General features: G+C 50.8%; 1 protein-coding gene across 6 annotated transcripts in view; it reads right to left on the reverse strand.

Annotated features, from left to right (window-relative positions):
• EML1 (EMAP like 1) overlaps window positions 1-20,754 on the reverse strand; it is a 170,277-nt gene that overhangs the window by 108,950 nt on the left and 40,573 nt on the right. The window contains exon 1 of one of the 6 annotated variants that reach the window (XM_082737639.1): window positions 13,825-13,911. The exons of 3 other annotated variants lie outside the window; for them this stretch is intronic. Coding sequence is in view for 2 of the 3 variants with exons in the window: in XM_082737635.1 (XP_082593761.1) it covers window positions 12,798-12,864 (67 nt within the window). In the remaining variant the exon portion in view is untranslated. Of the gene's footprint in view, window positions 1-12,797; window positions 12,965-13,824; window positions 13,912-20,754 lie in introns of those variants that run through there. 2 more of the 6 variants (XM_082737635.1, XM_082737636.1) reach the window with 2 other exon arrangements.

Below are 20,754 nucleotides of genomic sequence, written 5' to 3' on the forward strand. Positions count from 1 at the left end.
TATTTTCAGGTCAGTAAAGGGGATGAAAATAGCATCAAAATTACCCTTGAAAACTCCCTTAGTCCAAAGTGCCTGGTGTATGGGGTTCTGTGTACAACTGCCCCATCTCTCCATAAATCCTTCCAATGCTGGAACAAATGACAGTTGGACCATGTTTAGAGGCCGTGGTGAATAGAAATTGGGTAAATAAAACAAAATAAAATTGTACATATGGTTTGGTTTGGGGTTTTTTGGAAGATTTTATTTATTTGGGGTACCTGGGGGGCTCAGTGTGTTGGGCCTCTGCCTTTGGCTCCGGTCATGATCTCGGGGTGAAATCAGATAAAATCTTAAAAAAAAAATTTTTATTTATTTGACACAGAGAGAGATCACAAGTAGGCAGAGAGAGAGAGAGGAGGAAGCAGGCTTCCTGCTGAGCAGAGAGCCCGATGCGGGACTCGATCCCAGGACCCTGAGATCATGACCTAAGCAGAGGCTTAACCCACTGAGCCACCCAGGTGCCCCTGTGCATATGGTTTTATTCACAGATCTAGTTTCCCACCAACTACAGGCACACACATGTGCCGTCCATGAGTGCTGGGAGTCTGTGCGCTGACCCCACCCCATGCTCGTTAAGGGGCTTCGGTGCGCACACGCAGCTATCACACTCCTGTGAACAAGGAAGAAGCGGTTCTGGTAACACTGTAAAGCTCTTCAGGATTGGGAAGTTCTCCCTTGGCCTTTCGTGGTGATTTAAAGGTAGCACGGCCCTTTCTAAAATTTTACCGTCAACTTTTCATTCGACAAGCACCCATCAAACATACTCGGCGTGCAAAGCACCTTGCAGAGCAGCAGAAGGGAGCGAAGCCGAGGACAGCATAGGGTTTTGCCCTCACGGAACTCGCGGGCTGCTGGTGGGAACCAAGGCTGTGCAGCCAACCCCAGCCCTGCGCACGCTGGCGGGAGCCACGCACCAGCCACACGTGTATGTGCCACAGTCTGGAGGTGCAGAGGAAAGCAGAAGTAGACCCGGGTGGACGTGGAGTTTGCTAGGGGATGGTCTTAGCAGGGCCCGGGGGGAGCTGCACCTCAGCGTGGGAACAGGAGGGGATGAGGTCGAGAAGTCCTGACCACCGAGCCACGGCAGCGCCCGGCGCACTGGAGGAACGACGCACATGGTAGGCAGAGGGATGGGCTAAGACCCCAAATCCAACATCGATGAGATGCCTCCGTGGCATCAGGAACCAGGCTAGATCAACGCTGCTGCGACCGTCAAGACAGCAGGAGGGCGATGCTCACTGCCCCACACGGACCTCTCGGCCGTGGACCACAGCGCTGGGCCTCTCGCGTGGGCCCTCCACGTCCTCCCGCCGCTCCTCTGCCCTGTCCTCCGTGCCGGGAGGCTGCTGGGGCTGGGGGTGGCGGAACAGGCTCTTTAGAGTCTGCCTGGCGGGGCACGGAGAGGCGATGGGAGGGAGCGAGGAGCGTGGGGTGAGGGTGTCAACGCCCCAGGCTCCCTCAGAGTGGACAGAATCGCGATCCCAGCGCAGACCTGTCCTTCTCCAAAGCCCACGCTCTGACCCTTGGAAAAAGTGCTTCGTTGATAGACCACCGAGGGTCTTGGAAGAGACGCACATAATCTTTTGTGCTATTTCTCAAGAGCTAATGATTCATTTTGCACACAGGCAGCCTTGGCTTGTTTTTTTGTTTTTTGTTTTAAACGGTCCTGCAGATGAGATGCTCGCATGAGACAGTCATGTCATGGATGGTGCCGAATGTGTAGCAGCGATCCCTAAAAAAGAAAGAAACTCAGGAGATATTCCAAGCCTCCCGCCCAGATCCCTCCTAGATCATGGGTCCCACATCTGCTGTTTCCTTTCTTAGGTTCTCAGCTAATTGCGAGAGAATGCACGCTATTGGTGATCAGAAGGCATATGTCACGGAATTTCTTTAGCAGACATATGCCCCTCATCATTTTTTCTAAACTGCTCTAACGTTTTTTCCCAACCTCCTCCATTCTTAAGAGAACTTAGACACTTGTGACCCTGCTCGGCTTGTGGGGGGCCCCTGTTGCTGTTGCATGGGTGTTAAGGACTCTGAGCCTAAGCCCTGCTTCTAGAACTCTGCACCACCCTTCCGGAGCCGGGCCTCATAGTGACGCTAGCCTGGGGGGGGGGGGGGGGAAGAACACACTTTTTATTGCAGGGATCCCAGAGATAAGCAGCTTAGACTTTAAACAGTCTGAGCAGAGCTGCTGGACCGCATGTGGGTGTGATCAGCAGACGCTCTGACAGCCTTGAACTTTGAGGTAATTATCCCACTCTTCATGCCCGACTGTGAACCCTGAGTTAGACAGGGTTCAGTTTGGGCATTCTAGAACTTCCTGAAACAAGAGTTTTTAAAAAGTGTTCAGCAAGTGAAATAAGTCAGACTCCCGGCAGATGAATGGGGGTGCCGGGGTCTGAGGGCGGGACAGGGGGTCTGGGTTTAAGGGAGTTTCAGTTCTGCACGATGACAGGTGTTCTGAGATGGACAGTGGTGACGTGACTATGCTTAGTGCCACCCGATGGCAAGCATCACACGGTTAAAAGGGTGTGGCTTAGGCGACGTGCGTTTTACCCCAGTTAAAGATTTTTTATAAGGGTTCGGGGGAAAGTGAGGGAGTAGTGACAGTACAAGGGGTGCTAGAGAGCAGCGAAAAGCACCAGAGCTGCCTTCGGGGAGACTGACCAGCATCACGGAGGCTGGTGACAGCCGTCGCAGGGGCCGCTCAGAGAGAACGACGAAGCTTCCTCGGCAGGCAGTCACCAGACTAAAACGGCTTGGCCTTTGGGTCAGTGTGTGGGCACAGCGGGCCCGCGGTGTGGTCGTCTGGGGGCCACTGGTCCAGAGCGACAGCAGGGTTTGCAGTGAGACTCAGACAGGAGGCTGGGGCCACTGGGTGAACTGGCTTCGAGCCGCTGAGCTCCGGAGGCTTCTGGGGCACGGAGCTGGGTTCTAACAGCCGAGGAGCGGGCAGGTGACGAAGGACAGGGAAGGCAGGGCCCCGACCCTGAGGATGCCCGTCAGGCAGGCGGCACCTTCCGACACAGCAGGAAGAAGTCCGGGGGGCAGAATCCAAGGCCGCCTGCGGGGAGAGGAGGCCCCGGGCCAGGGAGGCCAGGGGGAGGCGGTTCCAGACCCAGCCCCTGTCCTCCTGGCTACGAGGAACTTCCGTGGGACTCTGAACAGCTCAGAGATAAACGGGACTTCCGCCTCAGAAAGTGCTGAAGCGGGACGATGGGAAGGGAAACGGGGGAAGACAAGGAAACGTGTCCTGAGACCCCACAGTGAACCAGACAAAGGCACACAGGTCTGAGCCAGGGTTCGGCATGTGCCCCCACCCCTGGAGAAGCAAGGCCCAGACCGAACACATCCCCTAGGCTCCCTCCGTGTCCGTGATCGCCCCCACCCCGACCCATCACTTGCTCGCCGAGCAGAACCGAGCACTCAGCAGGCTGTGGACAGCGGAGCCCAGTGCCTGGGTTCAAATCCCAGGTCTGCCAAGCACTGGCCGGGGGACCTCGAGCAAGTCACCCAAAGCCTGGGGCCTCTGCTGCCTCATCAGTCAAACCCGAGACGGTAACAGGCATCACCTCTAAGGGGTGTGATGAGGATGGAGGAGGGGTACCCGAAAAGCACCCGCCGCGCCTGCGGAGAGCACCGCCCCTCCCCCAGCCCTCCGCAGCCCTGCAGGCCCCAGCCCCACCTCGGAGAGCACAGGCTCCAGGCTGGACACGACGACTGTGGCGACTGTGGCGGGAGCACTAGCCGTCCGTCCAGGATGTGGTATGAACGCATATTCTTATGTAATGAAATTATATCCACTCGCTACCAGCCCATTTTCAGGGAAGGCGAAGAGAGTGCGCATGGAGCCAGATCTGCCTCCGAGAGCACTGGCTGTGGGCAGTCCTGCTTAATTACCTTCTAAAGGACTAATTTGGCGGAGCCAGGCTAGCAGGTCATTATCTTTATTAGGTTCCCCATCCGGTCCCCGAGGAGCGGCTCCCGCGGGACGGCATCGCGAGGGCTTCCTAAAGGAGCGGCGCCGCTCAGCCCCGGCCCAGGGATTCTCAGCTGCTTGAAGGGCGGTAACTGGGGCTAAAGCGTGTCCCTGTCCCACTGCTCTAGTGCAAGCGAGTCCTAAGTCCGGCCAACCGTTTCCCGACGGGAGCATATTTTTCTAAGAATGGTAAAAATTCTTGTTACACAAAACAACTTTTTCGGGGGGCTGTTTCACCGCCAGATCTCTTCTGATGTTAAAAACGCTGGTTTTGCCAAGAACTACTTCACGGTGTCAATTACGTTGGCTGAAAATACTGTGTTTTAAGCCTGTTGAACCGCCAAGTGCTTTTCGCAGACGTTCCTCCTGCGCCTTCGGGAGCTGGCGTCCAGCTCCCGGCATTCTGGGCCGTCTGTGCCGACCAGGCTGGGCTCGTCCCCATCACATGTCACCTGCTGTGGGCCTTTCGCGATGAGGTCCCCTGGCCTACAGTGCCTTCCCTTCTGAACACCCAAGTCCACTGGCTCTTTGATGTGGGAAACGGCTGAACGTCACAGGATGTATGCACGTATGCACACCCACAGGACACGTGGGCCCACCTGCCGACCCGGTAGCTCTACACATAAATACACATGCTTCTCAGGCATATGGAGAAGTGGCGTGAGTCCATTCTCCAACCACAATTTAGCGTGCACCTGCTACCCGGGAGCCGTTTTGCTGGTGTGTGTGTGTTGGGGAGGGGGTCTCCGGGATGGTGGAGGCCCCTGATCCCACTCTACCGGTGTTCAGCAGGAGACCCCCTCGGTCCCAGGTGTTGCTGAAGCATGGACACCAAGAGCATTCGCCAGGAGACTCTGCCCGGAAGGTGGTGACAGCCTCGTGAGGGACGTGAGACTAAGCCTCAGTGACAGGCTTCTGGGATAATCCCGGTAACAGAGATTTATGCCAGATAACCACATGGCCACGAGGGGAAGACCTCACTCTGCTCAGGCAGGTGGGAGCCAGGAGGAGCCGGGAGCTGGCTAAGCCGGCAGTCCCCCACCCCGAAGACGCCCTGGGAGGGAGGGGGTGCTCTGAAGACTTTCAGTCAGGAACCTGCTACGATCAGATCTGTCTTCCAGAAAGAGCATTCCAGAAACGTCACCGTTCTCCTTAGGTGAGCTCATCTGTGCCATGGATTCGGCTACTACCTACTGATGGCTCTCAAATTTTTTTTTTTTTAAAGATTTTATTTATTTTATTTGACAGAGAGAGAGATCACAAGTAGGCAGAGAGGCAGGCAGAGACAGAGGGGGAAGCAGGCTCCCTGCTGAGCAGAGAGCTGGATGCAGGGCTAGATCCCAGGACCCTGAGATCATGACCTGACCCGAAGGCAGCGGCTTAATCCACTAAGCCACCGAGGCGCCCCACGAATTTTTTACTCCTGCTCCAGACTTCTCCCTGGCTCTAGACCCCACAGCCCATTCGGCCCTTCAGCTGGCCAGTTCCACAGGCCCTCACACCCGCAAGCCACAGCGGAACAGTCATCTGCCTGCCCATCCTTCTAGCTCCTTTATCTCGGCAAGTGGCCGTCACTCGGGTGAGCCAGAAGCCTGACTCCCTCCTCTCCCTGCCCTGGACGACACCAGTCCTGGTAAGGCGGGCCCTCGGCACCCCTCAAGTGGAAATCCCCATCACTGTCCCCTGGCTTCACTCCACGGACTCCCGCCTCCACCCTCCCCGCCCCTCCTGGCCTACCCTCCATGCTGCAAGGGGGACCCCTCTTTCAAAAATCCCTGAGGATCTGGCCACCTCACTCCCTTGCCTCAAAATCCTCTGCCACCTTCTCTCTGCTCCTCAGAATAAGACCAAATGCCTTAATGTGGCCGAGAAACCCCAAGTGTGGCCCAGAAGCCCCACAGGACACTCCCAGCTTCATTTCAATCCACTCCTTGCTCTTTCCTCCTATGAAACCTTTCCGTTTCCAAAAGGTGCTCCCACCGTCCACTTGCTCATCGCTTTCCCTGGTCTGGACGGCTCTTCCCCTGACCCCACCCTCTCCCCACCCCCTTGCAGGGTTTAACTTCCACCCTTCCCGGAAAGAAACCCCAAGGCACATCCCTCGAGTCCTGTCCCCGGCAACACTCTACACGGTCCCTGATACTTAGGACCGTCCATCCCGGGGCTCATCACGTCACTCATCAGAAGAAAGCAAGGAATGTCTAGATTCCAATGAGCAGTGCAGGGTTCCGGAAGGCAAGGGCCACACTGACCATGCCCATCCTCCAGAACCCCCTTCCATCACTGAAATAACGAGCACCGTGAATATTCTACTTATTTAATAAAAAAGGAACACGCTGAAGGGGGCTGAGACTGCAGGCAGAAAGACTAGTTTGGGGCCATTTTCAAAAACACAGACAAAAACCCAGCCGAGAAGAGATGAGCCTCTGAACTGAGCAGAAGGGCTGGGTTGTCGGACGCTGGGGGAGCAGAACCCACAGGGCCCACTGAGACGGAAGGATGTGGCACAGAAAAGTCCAAGACAATTCTCAGGGAAATCTAGGGTAGTTTATTAAGTCCAGAGAGTTCAGATCTTTTCCAGAAAGCTGGCAGAATAAATACTGCATTTTAAGACACAACTAAGTGTTCTGCAAACATGTGGTTTTCCACACCAAGAGCATTTTCCAATAAATATACAGCTGTAGAGGAAACAAAATTGGAAGTGCGCCTACCTAACTCTTCATTTAAAAAGTAGGACTTTAAAGAAAGATAAACTCTTTCAAACAGCTATTTCTTTACAATAAGCCAAAGAGGATGGCACCTGTGGCCACTCAGACCCCAGGACACTCCCAGGCCAGGACAGCACTCAAACAATTACCTTGCTTCCAGCAGAAGAGTAAATGCAGGTGTCAAACATCTAGTGAGAAATTCACCAAGCTTCTGGGGGCAGGAGCTGTATTGATTCATATTACACAGCATTTAGAGTTTACAACATAGTTTTTTTGATTACTAATGTTTCTGTTGGCCTTTTTTAAAAGATCTTATTGATGTGACACAGAGAAAGAAGAGAGATCACAAGCAGGCAGAGAAACAGGCAGAGGGAGAGGGAGAAGCAGGCTCCCCGCTGAGCAGGGAATCTGTCTGATGCGGAGCTGGTCCAATGCGGGGCTCGTTCCCAGACTCCCTGGGATCATGACCTGAGCCGAAGGCAGACATTTAACCCACTGAGCCACCCAGGTGTCTCTCTGCTGGCATTTAAAACATTTTGCTACTATTAGAAATCCTCTAATAATAAGCTAGGATTTTAAAGATGAATAAAAATATTTTTCCTGAAAGATTTTTAGTAGCACAAATACCATTTATTTCAAGTCCCAACTAATAAAAACAATGCTTTAATGTAGAATTTTCAATGCCACCTTGATGAAGTTTTTCACGCTACTAGTTTTATGGCCTGAACAGACTGTAACACTAGAAAGCAATATGTTCTTTCTCTGTCCTTATCTACCGTCCACTCAACCAAAGTGTTTATTTCTTAAGAGAATATATGAAAAGGCTTACGCTATCTCAGAAATTAACAATAACCAGCTAATGGTTATTTTTTAAACACGGTTTTGTGAATTTTCCACCAAAATGCCCGGTTTTGTTTATAACGCCATAAATGCTTGTGGTTTGGCTATAAAATAAATTCCTTGCCGGGCAGAGTACCACATGTATCAAGAAGAAATTCTTACTTAGCACGGGGGCTTGCTTTGCACTTTCCATGAAAGCATTTTCTTTTGATTTTGCTATCACAGAAAGCCCAAGTCAGTGCCCAGTCACCACACAGGAATGCAGAAGAGGTTTGAAAATACTTCCTAGTTTTGAGTTCAGATGATTTCCTCACAAGAGCTCCTTGATCCTGTTGTATACCCAACTATGTGCCCACGTGAAAAGCCCAACCTAATCCTAGTTAGGAGGAAGTCATGTGTTACAGATGCCAAAAGATATTCAAGATTTTAAATAAATTATTCTGAATTTTCAAAAATATAAGTCCCTAGAAATTTAAAAGATTTTCCACTTCAAAACTAGAAAAAATAAATAGCAGTAGCTCAAAAGATGATAATAGATCAGGGAACGAATGGGTCGTTAAACTCTGTGTAGGCTTCAGAAGGAATTTGATAGTCTCTCAAGACACCTTCCAAAGGAAGATGGAGAAAAGGCTGCTATCCAGAATCATAACCCTTTAAGACGGTGACCAATTTCCACATTATGATAGCGCAGAAGTATTTTATATGAGCACCATGATTATTTACAGCATCACCACCCAGATTACATTGTATTATAAATTGACAGGGCTCTGTCTTCTGGGAGAAACTCCCCCTCAAAAAAGAAAGGTAAAAGTAAGAAAATTAAGGACTTATCCATCATACATATAAAAAAGATAAGAGTTTTAAGTGAAAATCAGTAAGCAGTAACAATGTGAAGTGACAAGCAAAAAGGCTAATATCATCTTAGGCTGCATTACAGGAAGTATAAACTTTAAAATAAGGGAGGTGAAATATCCTGCTCTATTCTGCTCTGTTTAAAAACTGTGTCTGGAATACCACATTCAGTTGTGTCCAATTTTAAAAGGTCCATGGACCTTTTAAAGAAACACATGTAGATCAGGCAATCCAAAATGATTAAGAGCTTAAAACTGTATCTTATAAGGAATTACTTTTTTCCAAAGGTAATGTTTAGTTAGGAGAAGACTTCAGAAAGAGCTATCATAATTGTTTTCAAACATGTAACAACTTGGTATATGGAAAAGAGATTAAACCTATTCTCTGGACCCAAGAGGCAGAACTTGGGCCAAATTTTGAGTGCACACAGGAACCAACCATCTGAACTATCCATAGAAGTGATGGCCTGCATGGAGAGATAGTGAGTTTCCAGTCCCTTGGAACTGCTCAAGCAGAGACTGAATAACATTTGGAGCATTCTCACATACACCAGAAATTCCAGGCCCTGGAGGGATGGGTGGCCTGGATCGGAGGGCCAGCCTACTGTCCTCTTCCTACTTCAACTAAAGCAGCTCCATGTTCATCTGCTTGACATTTGGGTTCCTGGGTAAGTGGTACTTTGAAGAAACAGCTCAAAGTCTGAAGAAAGGAAACCACAAGATGAAATGTCTGTTAAGTCCCCTCAAACACCGAGATTCTTCTAACCTACTGCATCTGAGCAAGGGTGAGTGCAGACCCCTTCTGGTGAGCTCTAATTGAAGAAAAGTATCCAAAGTGACTCACAGAAGTGAAATGGCAACATTTTATACTTTGCTCCCACTTCTTTCCTTCTTTGATCCAGCTCAACTCCTTGTTGTTTAATCCAAGGGTGTAATGTAAAAAGAGGATGATATTTAGATTTCAAAAAGTTCAGATTGGTTTCCCCAAAACAGTAAAAGCCAGACTTAACCACATGACCCAGCAATTCTGCTCCTAGGTACCTACCCAAGAAAGATGAAATCATATGTCTACACATAAAAGCTTGCATGTGAATGTTCATAGGATCAGAGACCAGAAGCAGATTAGCAGTCATGAGGATCTACAGTGATGCGGAAATGGTAGGAACTGCTACCCAGGCTTCTTTTTGGGGTGGTGAAAATGTTCTAAAATTAGGTATCAGTGATGCTGATACAGTTTGGTCAGTATATTGAAAACCACTTAATTGTACACTTAAAAAGGGTGAATTTTTATGGGATGTTAATATCATCTCAACAAAGATGTTACTGAAACAAACAAATGGAAAGATTCAGACTGGCGTCCAAGCCTCACTGGTCATGCAGCCTTCGAGAGTCACCAAATGTCTCTCTCTGTTTTTTAAGATTTATTAATTTATTTTAGGGGGGCAGGGCAGAGGGAGAGGGGAGGAGAGAAGCAAACTTCCTGCTGAGTGCAGAGCCTGCCCTCTCCATGTCACAACCCTGAAATCATGACCTGAGCCGAAATTAAGAGTCGGACCCTTAACCCCCGGGGCCTCCCAGGTACCGCATCCCCAAATCTCTCTGAGCCTCAGTTTTCTCATACATACTATGATTTACCGCACAGGGAGGCTTTGAAGAAATATGGAGAAAAGAATGGTAAGTATTTCCCAAATCATGAATTGGCGTATAAATGATAACTTTCCTTCACTTTTCAACAACGGTGGTTTTTCTTGGAGCAATAAAAGAAGTTTGTGGTTTCTCGCTCCTTGAGCAGAGTTCTAAATACTTCGGAGAAAAAAAATGCTGCATGAGTTTCCTCCTACAATGAGGGCGCCAATATCTGAAAGATGAGAGTGACCGGTCTTTGGGGGAAGGCTAGACACCCCCTGACTTTACACTGAAAATCCACTGCAAATTAGATAGGAGACAGAGCAAAGGAAAAAAGGAAGAGAGGAAGACTAGGAGTGCATTCATTTGAACAAAGTTTTCCTTCTCGTTCCGATAGACATTCGTTTCCATCTTTATCTCCCGGAGGACGCTGGGACAGTCATCCAGCTAATAAGCATGGGTTGTAGTTGCTGAGGCTGACCTAGAACTATGGCTTCTTAGCGGCTGTCATTATATCGGAAGCATGAGGTTTCATCAACATATGAAAATGGAGGAGTCCACATATTACGCTGTTGTCAGCTGGGCCATTGTCATGTAAATCTCTAATTTAAAAAGAAAAATTTTTTTTTCTCAGTGCAGCTAATGAAATACGCACATGTTTAATTTCATTCTTGGTGAAACGGTGTTTCCTTGATCCGCTGCCTTAATGGAATCATCACAGTAATTAGCTAAATTGTATTCATTTATACTTTTCCTTAATGGAAGCCTCTTGAAATGAATAATTTCACATGAAAACATCTGTTGCTGGCGACATCATTAGTTAACGCCCATTCTGTCCCATAAACTACTCTTGCTGTAAAGTTTATTCATATGGTAACCAAAACATAATAAAAACAGAGCCGAGAACTTTCTGAGAAAAGAAATTCAACAGCTATGATTCATTCAACTGTGTTAGGAAGTGATCTTATGGTTTGAAAGTGATTTTTCTTCAACTGTTACCCATACAATACAGAAGGGCTGACCATTACCTTCTTCTAGGTCTCATTAGCAGGAAGCTATGTTACCAATCTCTCTAAACTAGCAATTAACAAGAAAAGGCAGAAAACCCAAACAGTCAGGAACAGATGTGTAGGTCAACTTGAGGAATGAAGTGCTTTTTAGGAATGAAATAACCAGGCTCCCTAACAACTGCTCAAATAAAAATACCTAGGCTCATCTGCATAACCTAAATCAAACTGTCAACATATATGCCCACATATTAATTTTTTAAAATCCTTCATGCCTGAAATTCATTTAATATAATTTTTCAGCCACATGCCTTTCACAACTAACATAAGGAGAATTCTCTCATAAACGCTTGGGAGGCTGTACTGCCTTTACACCAAAAATAGTAATTCAGATAGGATGGATTGTAGGTCATTTAAGGAAACCATTCAAAATTTAATTGGGAACTGTATTCAGCGTATGGGAGAACCAAATGCTCCCATAACTCTAAACTGTAAGGGATTCCAGTGGCCCATGGAGAACCAAATACATTCGGTGTGCCTCAACATCTTCAGAAGACCAAAAACACAGGGGCTCTGCTCTGGGAAACTGTTGGTACATCTGGAGAGTCAAAACTTCCTTTAATTCCACTGAAGAGAGCATTACTAAGTTAATGAAGGCCTGCATGTTCTTAACATGAAAATTAATCACTGCTGAAACTATCAGAAAAATTCTTCCATGAAAAAGATAACGATCAATTCCACCCGAGGTCAAAATACCATCATGGAGGGAAAAATCCACACAGTCACCTTTATGGCTCCAGCAAATACCTCCTATTTGCAAACAGGTGTCAAAGAGCTGGAAAAGTTCCCCTAAATCACAATCACGATTGCAAAATAAATTGCTCAAGTCGTCAATGCACCTAGAATTCTAAATCATTCCGATCGCACTACAGGCGAATTCTGTAAAATACACATTGTTTCTCCTTTAACAAACTTTTGGGACCCACTGATCAAGCAGTAAATCCAACGTAGGAAAAAAATTAAAAAAACCTGGTTAACTTTTGATCATGAATTATCATACATCGTGTTCTCCTAAAATATGCTGCGTGATGTGAAAATCTTTTTCCACCCTGCCAGGGAGACTAAAATCTTTCAAGCACGTAGGATTTTACATTTTGTAAAAGATGCCACATTGCCAGTTAAGACTGTTTCCTTCCTGTTTAAAAAAAAAAAAAAAAATGCAACAAAATCTAGCATCCCGTCAACAAAACAGTGCGAGCACTTTCCAGCCAGGTTCACTCCGCCCGCGCGCTGCGCTGCACCGGGGCGATTGCACCAAAGGAGCTCGAACGGCTCGCGAGGGTCCAGCCGCCCCCGACCCGGCGCGGGTCTCCGAGGAGCTCCTGCATCCCGGGGATTTCTTCCCCGAGCTCCTCCCGCGGAGCCTCGCGGGCGGACCCGAGTCCGGCAGCCGCGAGCAACACGTCCCCGCGCCCGCGGCGGCCCGGCCTCCCCACGCGCCGCCCGGCCCCGTGCGCTGGCCCCGCGGGTCCCCGGGCGGGCCGGGCGCGGACGCGGGGCCGCCGGGCGCGGGGCGCGGGCGGCGGGGGCGAGCCAGGCGCGGCCCGCGGGCCTGCACAATGCGCCCGCGGCGGCGGGAACCGCGCGCCTCCGCCGCAACTTTGCGCGGCCTCCCGCCCCGGCCTCGCCCCGCGGCCCGGCCCGCCGCCCCCCGCCCCGCGCCCCCGCGGCCGCCGCCCCTCACCGTTGCAGAACTGGAGCAGCGAGGACGTGTCGTACAGGCTGCTGTAGCTCGAGAAGCCGTCCTCCATGCTGAGGCCGCCGGGCCGCGCCCGCTCCCCCGGCCCGGCCGCGCCGCCGCCGCTCACCCCCACACTGAGCCGAGCCGAGCCGCGGCCGGCGCTGGCGCTGGGGCCGGCCCTGCTGTGGCGGCGGCCGCGGCCGGTTACCATGGCAACCCCGGGCCCGCCGCCGCCGCCGCCGCCACCGCCGCGGCCGCCGCGCGGGCCTGACGCCGGCGCTGCCCGCGCTGCCCGCCAGGGGGCGGCCTCGGCGGGGCGGCGGGGCGGGGCGGGGCCGGGGGCCGGGAGCTGGGGACGCGGCAGGCCCGCCGGGGTCCCGGCGCGCGGGGGGCCTGCGGGGGTGTTGCCGCCGGGCCCCGCCTCCTCGCACGGCTGGGGCGCCCCCGGAGGGCGGGCCGCGGGGGCCACGGGGACAAAGGGAGCGGCGGGGCGGGCGCGGAGGGAGCCGGGCGCCGCCCCGGCCGGGGGAGCCCTCCCCTGCGGGCGACGAGGCCCGCGCTCCCCGGAGGCCCCGTCCGCGCGCTCGCCTGCGGCTCCAGGACCAAACCTGGGCCGCGATTCGCGCCCGGAGCCGCTCCACTCCGGGCCACGTCCCCCGGCGCGGCGCGCCCCTCTCCCCACAGGTCCCCCGCCGCGGCGCGCCCGGCCCCGAGGGAGGGGTGACCCCGGGCGCGGGCTCCGCTCGGCGCTCTGCTCGAGGGCGGGGAGGGCCGCGGCTCAGCTCCCGCGGGCCGCAGAGTCTGGGCGGCCTGGGCAGGAGCCACGACATCTGCTCCGCTCCTTCCCCTTGATCGGCCCCCGCGGCACAGATTTGTCACATTACACACTTGTTAACCGGCTCCGGGAGCCGCGGACGGCCGGTGCACTGCCTCGGGAAGACAGAGTTCCGACGAAATTCCGGATCGGGGGAGACCCCGGACCAGCCTTCTCTAACTTTTCCAGCACGCGCGCACACGCGCACACACGCACATCACACGCGCCCACGCGTGCACACACGCACTGCATTAACGACCGGAGCTCCATCACGCTCCGCCTGAAGTCCGGGTGCTGGGAAGTGGGGAGAAGAACACGTGCGCCACTGACCCTTGGGCCGGAGGGTGCAGAAGACACTGCCAGCATTTGTGCTCCTGGTTCCACGACGGTGACAATTAACTTCCGCCTCCTAACTACACGTGACTCGCTTACAGGTTCTAATTCACCTACAGGCCTGAATGGTTTCAAGTCGTAGGTATTCGCCGGCAGGGCCTGAACATCCCGTGGGTGACATGAGTAAAACGTTACCGTCAGGAGTGCGAGCGGGCCTCACCGGGCTCAGAGCAGGGGCTCTGTGGCTGCAAGTGGCACGTTTGGCTTGTGGGTTCGCCACCACCGGCAGCGCAAGCTGTGGGCGGAAGGGAGGTTGAAGACCTCCTGGACCTGGTCAGGGAGACCAGGCACAGAGGACAAGAGGGATCGTTGACGAGGAAAGTGTGTGTAGGACCATGAAGGGCTGCAGGCGTGGGGTGGAGCGTGGCCCAGAGCTCCAAGGACAGTGGGAAGCCGGCATTCCTGATCCTGGGTCTGCTGACAAGCCAAAGGGCTGCTCTGAGAGGAACGAAGAGCTTGTATTGCAGACAGGTGAAAAATGAGATTGCACCGGTGGGGGCGAGCCAGGTGGGATGGGCCCCGGCCTGCAGAGGACCTGTAGGCAGCCGGTGGCAGACAGAGGAGGGAGGTGGGGGCAAGAGGCTGCTGGAGCTGCGTTAGAGAGAGGAGTCTGTGTGTGGACAGGACAGCGGGGGCCGGGGCCGGGAGCTGGGGAGGCCCAGGGCCTGGCGAGGCCTGAGCGCCTCCACAGTCAGAGAGACCTTCCTATAGGACAGACAGCTGGAGACGCAGGAAAACCGACAGAAGACAGCACGCTTCCCACTAGAAATGATCCAAGCAATTTGGAGAGTGGAGAGGGCGTCCCAAGGAAAGAATGGGATTCGAGTAGAAAATGTTTAAACAAAAAAACAACTTTCTAAAGGTGAAGATGGTAGGTCAACCGAAGCTGGCCAGAGCCTTGGGATGGGAGGAGAGAAAGTCCGAAGGAGTTGGAAAGAGAGGCCGGAAGCTCGCATGGCATATAGTCGCATCAAACTGGGAGCACAGAAAGTAGCAGAGGGGTGGGTATTTTCACAGGACTCTCTGCAGGACAGGTCAAGGAGGACAGGGCTGGGCAAGGGCCCTTGTATCGGGTAGCAGAGGGCTTGCCGGATGGCCTGGAGCATCTTGGTGAGCCGTGGGGGGGGGGGGGGGGGAGCCGGGCAGCTGGTCATCAAACGGAGAGCATACGTGGGTGCACATTTGAGAACTTTGGCAGGGAAAGGAAATTCAGGCCAACTCCAGAGGGCTGGGGAGGCAGAGGGGTCACATAAAGCCACCCCTGCCACCGCCCAGCACAGATGAAACCTCCTCGTCTCTGAAGCAAGAGGTAGGGGGCACCTGGATGGCTCAGTCTTTATGCCCTTGACGCAGGTCATGCCCCCAGGGTCCAGGGATGGAGCCCAACATCAGGCTCCCTGCTCAATGGGAAGCCTGCTTCTCCCTCTCCCACTCCCCCTGCTTTTGTTGACTCTCTTGTTGTGTCTCTCTCTCTATCAAATAAATAAATAAAATATTAAATAAAAAGTCAGGCAGGTGCTATAGAGAAGGGGCTTTGGAAGCACAGGGATGAACACAGGTGCACTTTGATCTTTGCTCTGGTCTGTCTTCTCGTTTCCCACCCTCCCCACTTCAAACCCAGTCCTAATAGCCCCTCCACTCCACTTTGCAGTTTTGTGCATGAGAATACAGCAGATAATTGACATGAAAGCTGACTGCAGCATTCTTCACATTGGAAAGGAAAGGATAATTATGAATAAATGATTGAAACATGGCTCTTCTTAAGAATGTTAATATTCTTGATTTATTGTGTTCAAGGAATGCTACTGGACCACAGCTAAGACGAGTTAAGAACAAAGAAAATTCAGAAGCAGGGCAGGAGAGAAATTGAGCTGGAGATTTTTGTAGAAGAGCTTACTTCCGCTAAAGCAAAATTACAGACAACAGTGAAGAACTCAGTCCACTTGCTTTTCAGATGATAAAGATCATTATTACACTCTTAACCTAGAATACTTAACGGCTATGTTTTTCCCACAATGGCAAAAGCTCACTCTAAAAAAAAAAAAAAAAAAGCAAAATTTAGTATAATTACAAGGATATGCATATCAAGTCAATTAGGTATAATCGACACAGCATTGAAAAAAATCCATGGGGAAAGTCCAAAAAAAAAAATCTCTGAACGCTTAATTAATGATGCGTGATTTTTGTGCCCAAACATTTTAACAGATTGTTATTCCCTGTCACTTTGAGATCATTTATGGCTCAAGACCAAGAACTGTTGTCACTGTGATAAGTGACGTACCCTCTCCAGGACAACTTAACCACAGCATTCAGTGGCATTAATAGCAGCATATTGTACAGGACGTGAAAAAAAGAGAAAGGAAAATAGGAGCTCTGTAGCCTCTATTCGTGGGGAAGTAATTTTTAAAATTACCCAGAAATGTAGCTTGTGTACCTATTGTTTAATTCAACGTTTCTCCAGAAATAGTTGGTACAGTTCCGGGCACCGTGCTTGGGGCTGGGAACACAGCCACAGAACACAGTACTTTCTAGACTGCAGGTTGCCGTGTGTCGTCGATGTAAAGAGTCATAGGTGCACTTTTTTTTTTTTTTTAAGATTTTATTTATTTGCCAGAGAGTGAGAGATCCCATGACCCTGGGATCATGACCTGAGCCGAAGGCAGTGGCCTAACCCACTGAGCCACCCAGGCGTCCCTCATATGTGCACTTTAAAGAATGAAGTAGGAAGTCTACTTCTGCGTCTGTACCCAGAGGAATTAGGCTGGGTGGCTAAGTCGCTCGAGTGTCTAACTCTTGACTTCTTGATTTTGGTCCAGGGTCATGAGATCAAGCCCCACATCTGGCTCAGTTCGGAGTCTGCTTGCGATTCTCTCCCTCTGCCTGTCCCCAGCTCGTGTGCGGCTCTCTCTCAAATAAGTAAATAAATAAATTTTTTTTGAAAATAAATAAGATACAAAGAAAGGACACTTTGACACCTGCTACAATGTAGATGAACCTTGAGGACCTTATGTTAAGGGAAAGAAGCCAGTCACAAAGAGACATATACTAAGTGATTACATTTACACGAGGTCCCTAGAGGAGTCAAGTTCACAGAGATAGAAGTAGAATGGTGGGTGTGAGGGGCTGAGGGGGATGGGAGGGAAGTGAGTGTCCAACGGGGACAGAGTTTCAGTTTGGAATGATGAGAAATTTCTGGAGATGGAAGGGGTGCTTATTACACAACAGGGTTATTGTACTGAACTGTGCCCTTACAAGTTAAAATGGCAAATTTTATGCATATTTTAAAACCAATGAAAAAGAAATGGAATAAGAAATATCAGAATACATTGAACTCCCTAAGAATAAGGGTTTTTACTTGAAACATTGGTTTTTACTTGGAATGTGTACTGAGTCCTGGTGTAAAATGTGTTTCTCCCTATAGGACACGAAGTCAAGGAGACAGGCAGATAATAATGAATTGTGATAAGTGCTAGGAAACAGAAGCAGAAGAGAGAAGAGTTTCAGATTATTCCAGAGAGCGTGACTACCGGACGGAGGGTAAGAGAGGGAATCAGAGCAGGGGAAGCCGCTTCACCAGATCAGGACCCAGGACCAGCTGAGGAACCGCCAAGGTCACCCAGCAGGAAGAATGGCCTGCTCACATGGCGGTTCTGATTAAATTCTAAGATCCAAGGAAAGCTGCCCTTAGGTTAGTGTTATGGGTTAAACTGTGCCGGTCCAAATTCATTTGTTGAAGCACTAACCTCTAGCCCTTGGAATGTGACTTTCTTTGGAGGCAGGGTCTTTATAGAGGTAATGAAGTTAAAATGAGATCATTAGGTTGCAGTCATCATCCAATGGGACTGATGTCCACAGGTGAAAAAGGGGTTAGGACACAGACACAAACAACAGGAAGACCACGTGATGACACAGGTAAAAGGCAGTGGTCAACAAACCAAGCAGAGACACCTGGGACAGATGGTTCCCTCGTGGCTCTCCGAAGGAGGCAACCAAGCCTTCACCTTGATTTTGGACTTCTAGCCTTCAGAACAAAGAGACAGTCAATTTCTGCTACTTCTGCCCTCCCCCAGCGTGTAGAACTTGGTTACAACACCCCTGGCAAACGAACAGAGTCAATATAGAATCCCAATGTCAAGAATTAGCTATACCATAGATCCAGAAATTCATTACTGATATTGGAATACAAAATACGCTTCCTATGATAAGATTGTCCCTGAATCAAACGAGAGGCCATGAGAGATGCCTAGCCTCAGAAAAGAACATTGAACTCTCGCACCTGCCTGCCAAGACTGCTGTATTTCCCTACAACATCCCTGACAAATGCTCCCTTGGCCATTTCAAAGCTGAAAAGCTTGAATTATGGAAAAGATGGCTGGTTATTCCTATCCCAAATCGCCTTCCCCAAAGCATCCTTCAGCGATCCCACTTTCGTCCGGTCCATCTCGTCTCCCGTGTCCTGGTGCAGCCTGTCTATTCCGAGACGCTGCGGTCACAGCCTGTGTCCTGTTTTCCCGGCTCTGTTTTGAGACTCCCGGGTTAGCTTGCCCAGAGAGGGTTAGTGATGGCATTTCATTCTCTGTTGCCTACCCCATTAAGTGCAAATATCTTGGCGCAGACTTCAAGTGTGTCTGAGCTCCCGCGGCAAATGCGGTCTTTGGCATCTGACACACTCCTGCCACACCACGCTATCGGCAGCTCCCGTTCAGGACTCTCAGTCATGCCGTGCACTTGAAAGCTCTGGACCTCTGCCCGTGCCCCAGCCCCGAGTGCCTGCCTTCCCCGCCCGCCGCCACTGAAGCCAAGTGATCCTGTCCGCTGCGCTTCCAACATCTGCTGGTATTTTACTCCATCCCTTATGTTAAGTGGCCTCGCCTTGTAGGAACTTGTGTGTGTGCGCGTGTGTGTCCATCCGTCCCAGGAGATTAGATGCTCCAAACATCCCTCATGCTGGGCATAGCTGGCTCTGAGTACACGCTGAGGAATGAATGAAATGACTGAACCCGCTAGACAAATTCAGTTGCTCCTCACACACAATAGGCTTTCAAATGCTTTGAAGACTTTGAAGAGAGTGTTCTTGCTTTCCAGGCTGAAGCCCTCCATCTCCTCCCTGGCCATCCCGTGACGTACTTTCTCAACCCCTTGTCTCAAGAGATGCCCACCTGTCTCAAGTGGGCTCTTTTCTCCTGAATCCTGGCAGCCAGAGCTGAACACAATAACCTCAGAGGGGAGACCTGTGTGACCCTTCCCTTGAACAACCTGGATGTCATGATTCTGTTAATGCGACCGAAGTCCATATTGATTTTTTTTCTTTTGGAGCAGTCAGGATATATACTGTTGGTTCCTGTTGAACTTCTGGCCAGTGATAAACCCATCAGTCTTTCCAAATGAACGGCTGTTGCGCCTTCTCCAACCTGTATTGAGTTGATCGATTAAAAAAAAAAACTAAAGATGATTTATCTTTACCCCGGTTAAATGTCACGTTGTTGGTGTCAACCCATCCTCTTAGCCAACCCAAATCTTTAAACTCTGAACTCTGGTATGTAACGCATCAGCCTGCTGGCGACAGGAAGTGTGCAGTACCAAACCCTTCACTGGGAATTGACAAAGCCACCCCCCGCAGGAGGGGGAGGAGCTCTGCAGGCCGCATCTCCAGGAATCTATTCATCTGTACCTTAAACATGTTTGTCCAGCTCAACATGAAATTCCCCAACTGTGGGGCGCCTGGGTGGCTCAGTGGGTTAAGCCTCTGCCTTTGGCTCGAGTCATGATCTCAGGGTCCTGGGATCGAGCCCCGCATCAGGCTCTCTGCTCGGCGGGGAGTCTGCTTCCTCTTCTCTCTCTCTCTGCCTACTTGTAATCTCTGTCTGTTAAATAAATAAATAAAATCTTTTAAAAAAAGAAAGAAAGAAAGAAATTCCCCAACTGTTCACCCAGCCCGTTTTTCTCTGTCGTGCACAGTGTTCAGTGAAGGATCTTTATCAGTGCTTTGTAAATCCAGTCTGGTAACCCCATGAAAAACAGAGAGCAAAAGTTGGTTTGGCTCTTGGGGACGGCCTTTCCTTCCAAATCATACACATTAGCTCCTCAAAGATCTGTTAAAATTTTGCTCAGAACCAATATTAATATCAAATTTATCATCCGTATTTTCCAGAATCCAACTTTTTCTGCTTTGGGGGAAATTATGACACTTTTCCCTTCCCAGTTTTCTGCAACGCCCGTCTGGTGAGGTTCAAGATGGTTTGTCGACATATTTGCTGTCACTAAGGAGCCTCTGTCATTTCTCACCTGCCTTTGGGCTCTTGACAATGCCTCCAGGGGGGCTTCTTCTACTCATTCCAGTTTTACAGCTGTTCTCCCAATGGGAGAGAAAGAAACCCACAAAGCGAAGTCCAGGATATGCAGACGGCTTTCGGAGTCCTTCATGGCCCCTGTTCCTCTCACGGTCCTTCACGATTGTTCACCAGCCCCCCAGCAGCTGGCATGGAGCCTCCATAGCGCTCACCCTGGCTTCGCCCCTGGGAGCCTCGTCCTCACGTTTGGGGGCAGATCCAAAGCCCATCCCACAAAGGTGAGTCAGCTGCAGTGCGGGGAACCTGACTACCTGTGCAGCACCTGTCTTGGCCGGGCTGGGACAGGTGAGATATGCAGGTGCAGAAGCCGCACACACAGCTTCTGTGTGTGGAGAGCCTCTCGGGCCTCATTACCCCACAGCGGCACCGCAGAACCGGGAACATCTGAGCCTTCCAACTTAAT

This window comes from Mustela nivalis, assembly GCF_964662115.1.
Source record: "Mustela nivalis genome assembly, chromosome: 6".
NCBI classification, from domain to species: Eukaryota; Metazoa; Chordata; class Mammalia; order Carnivora; family Mustelidae; genus Mustela; species Mustela nivalis.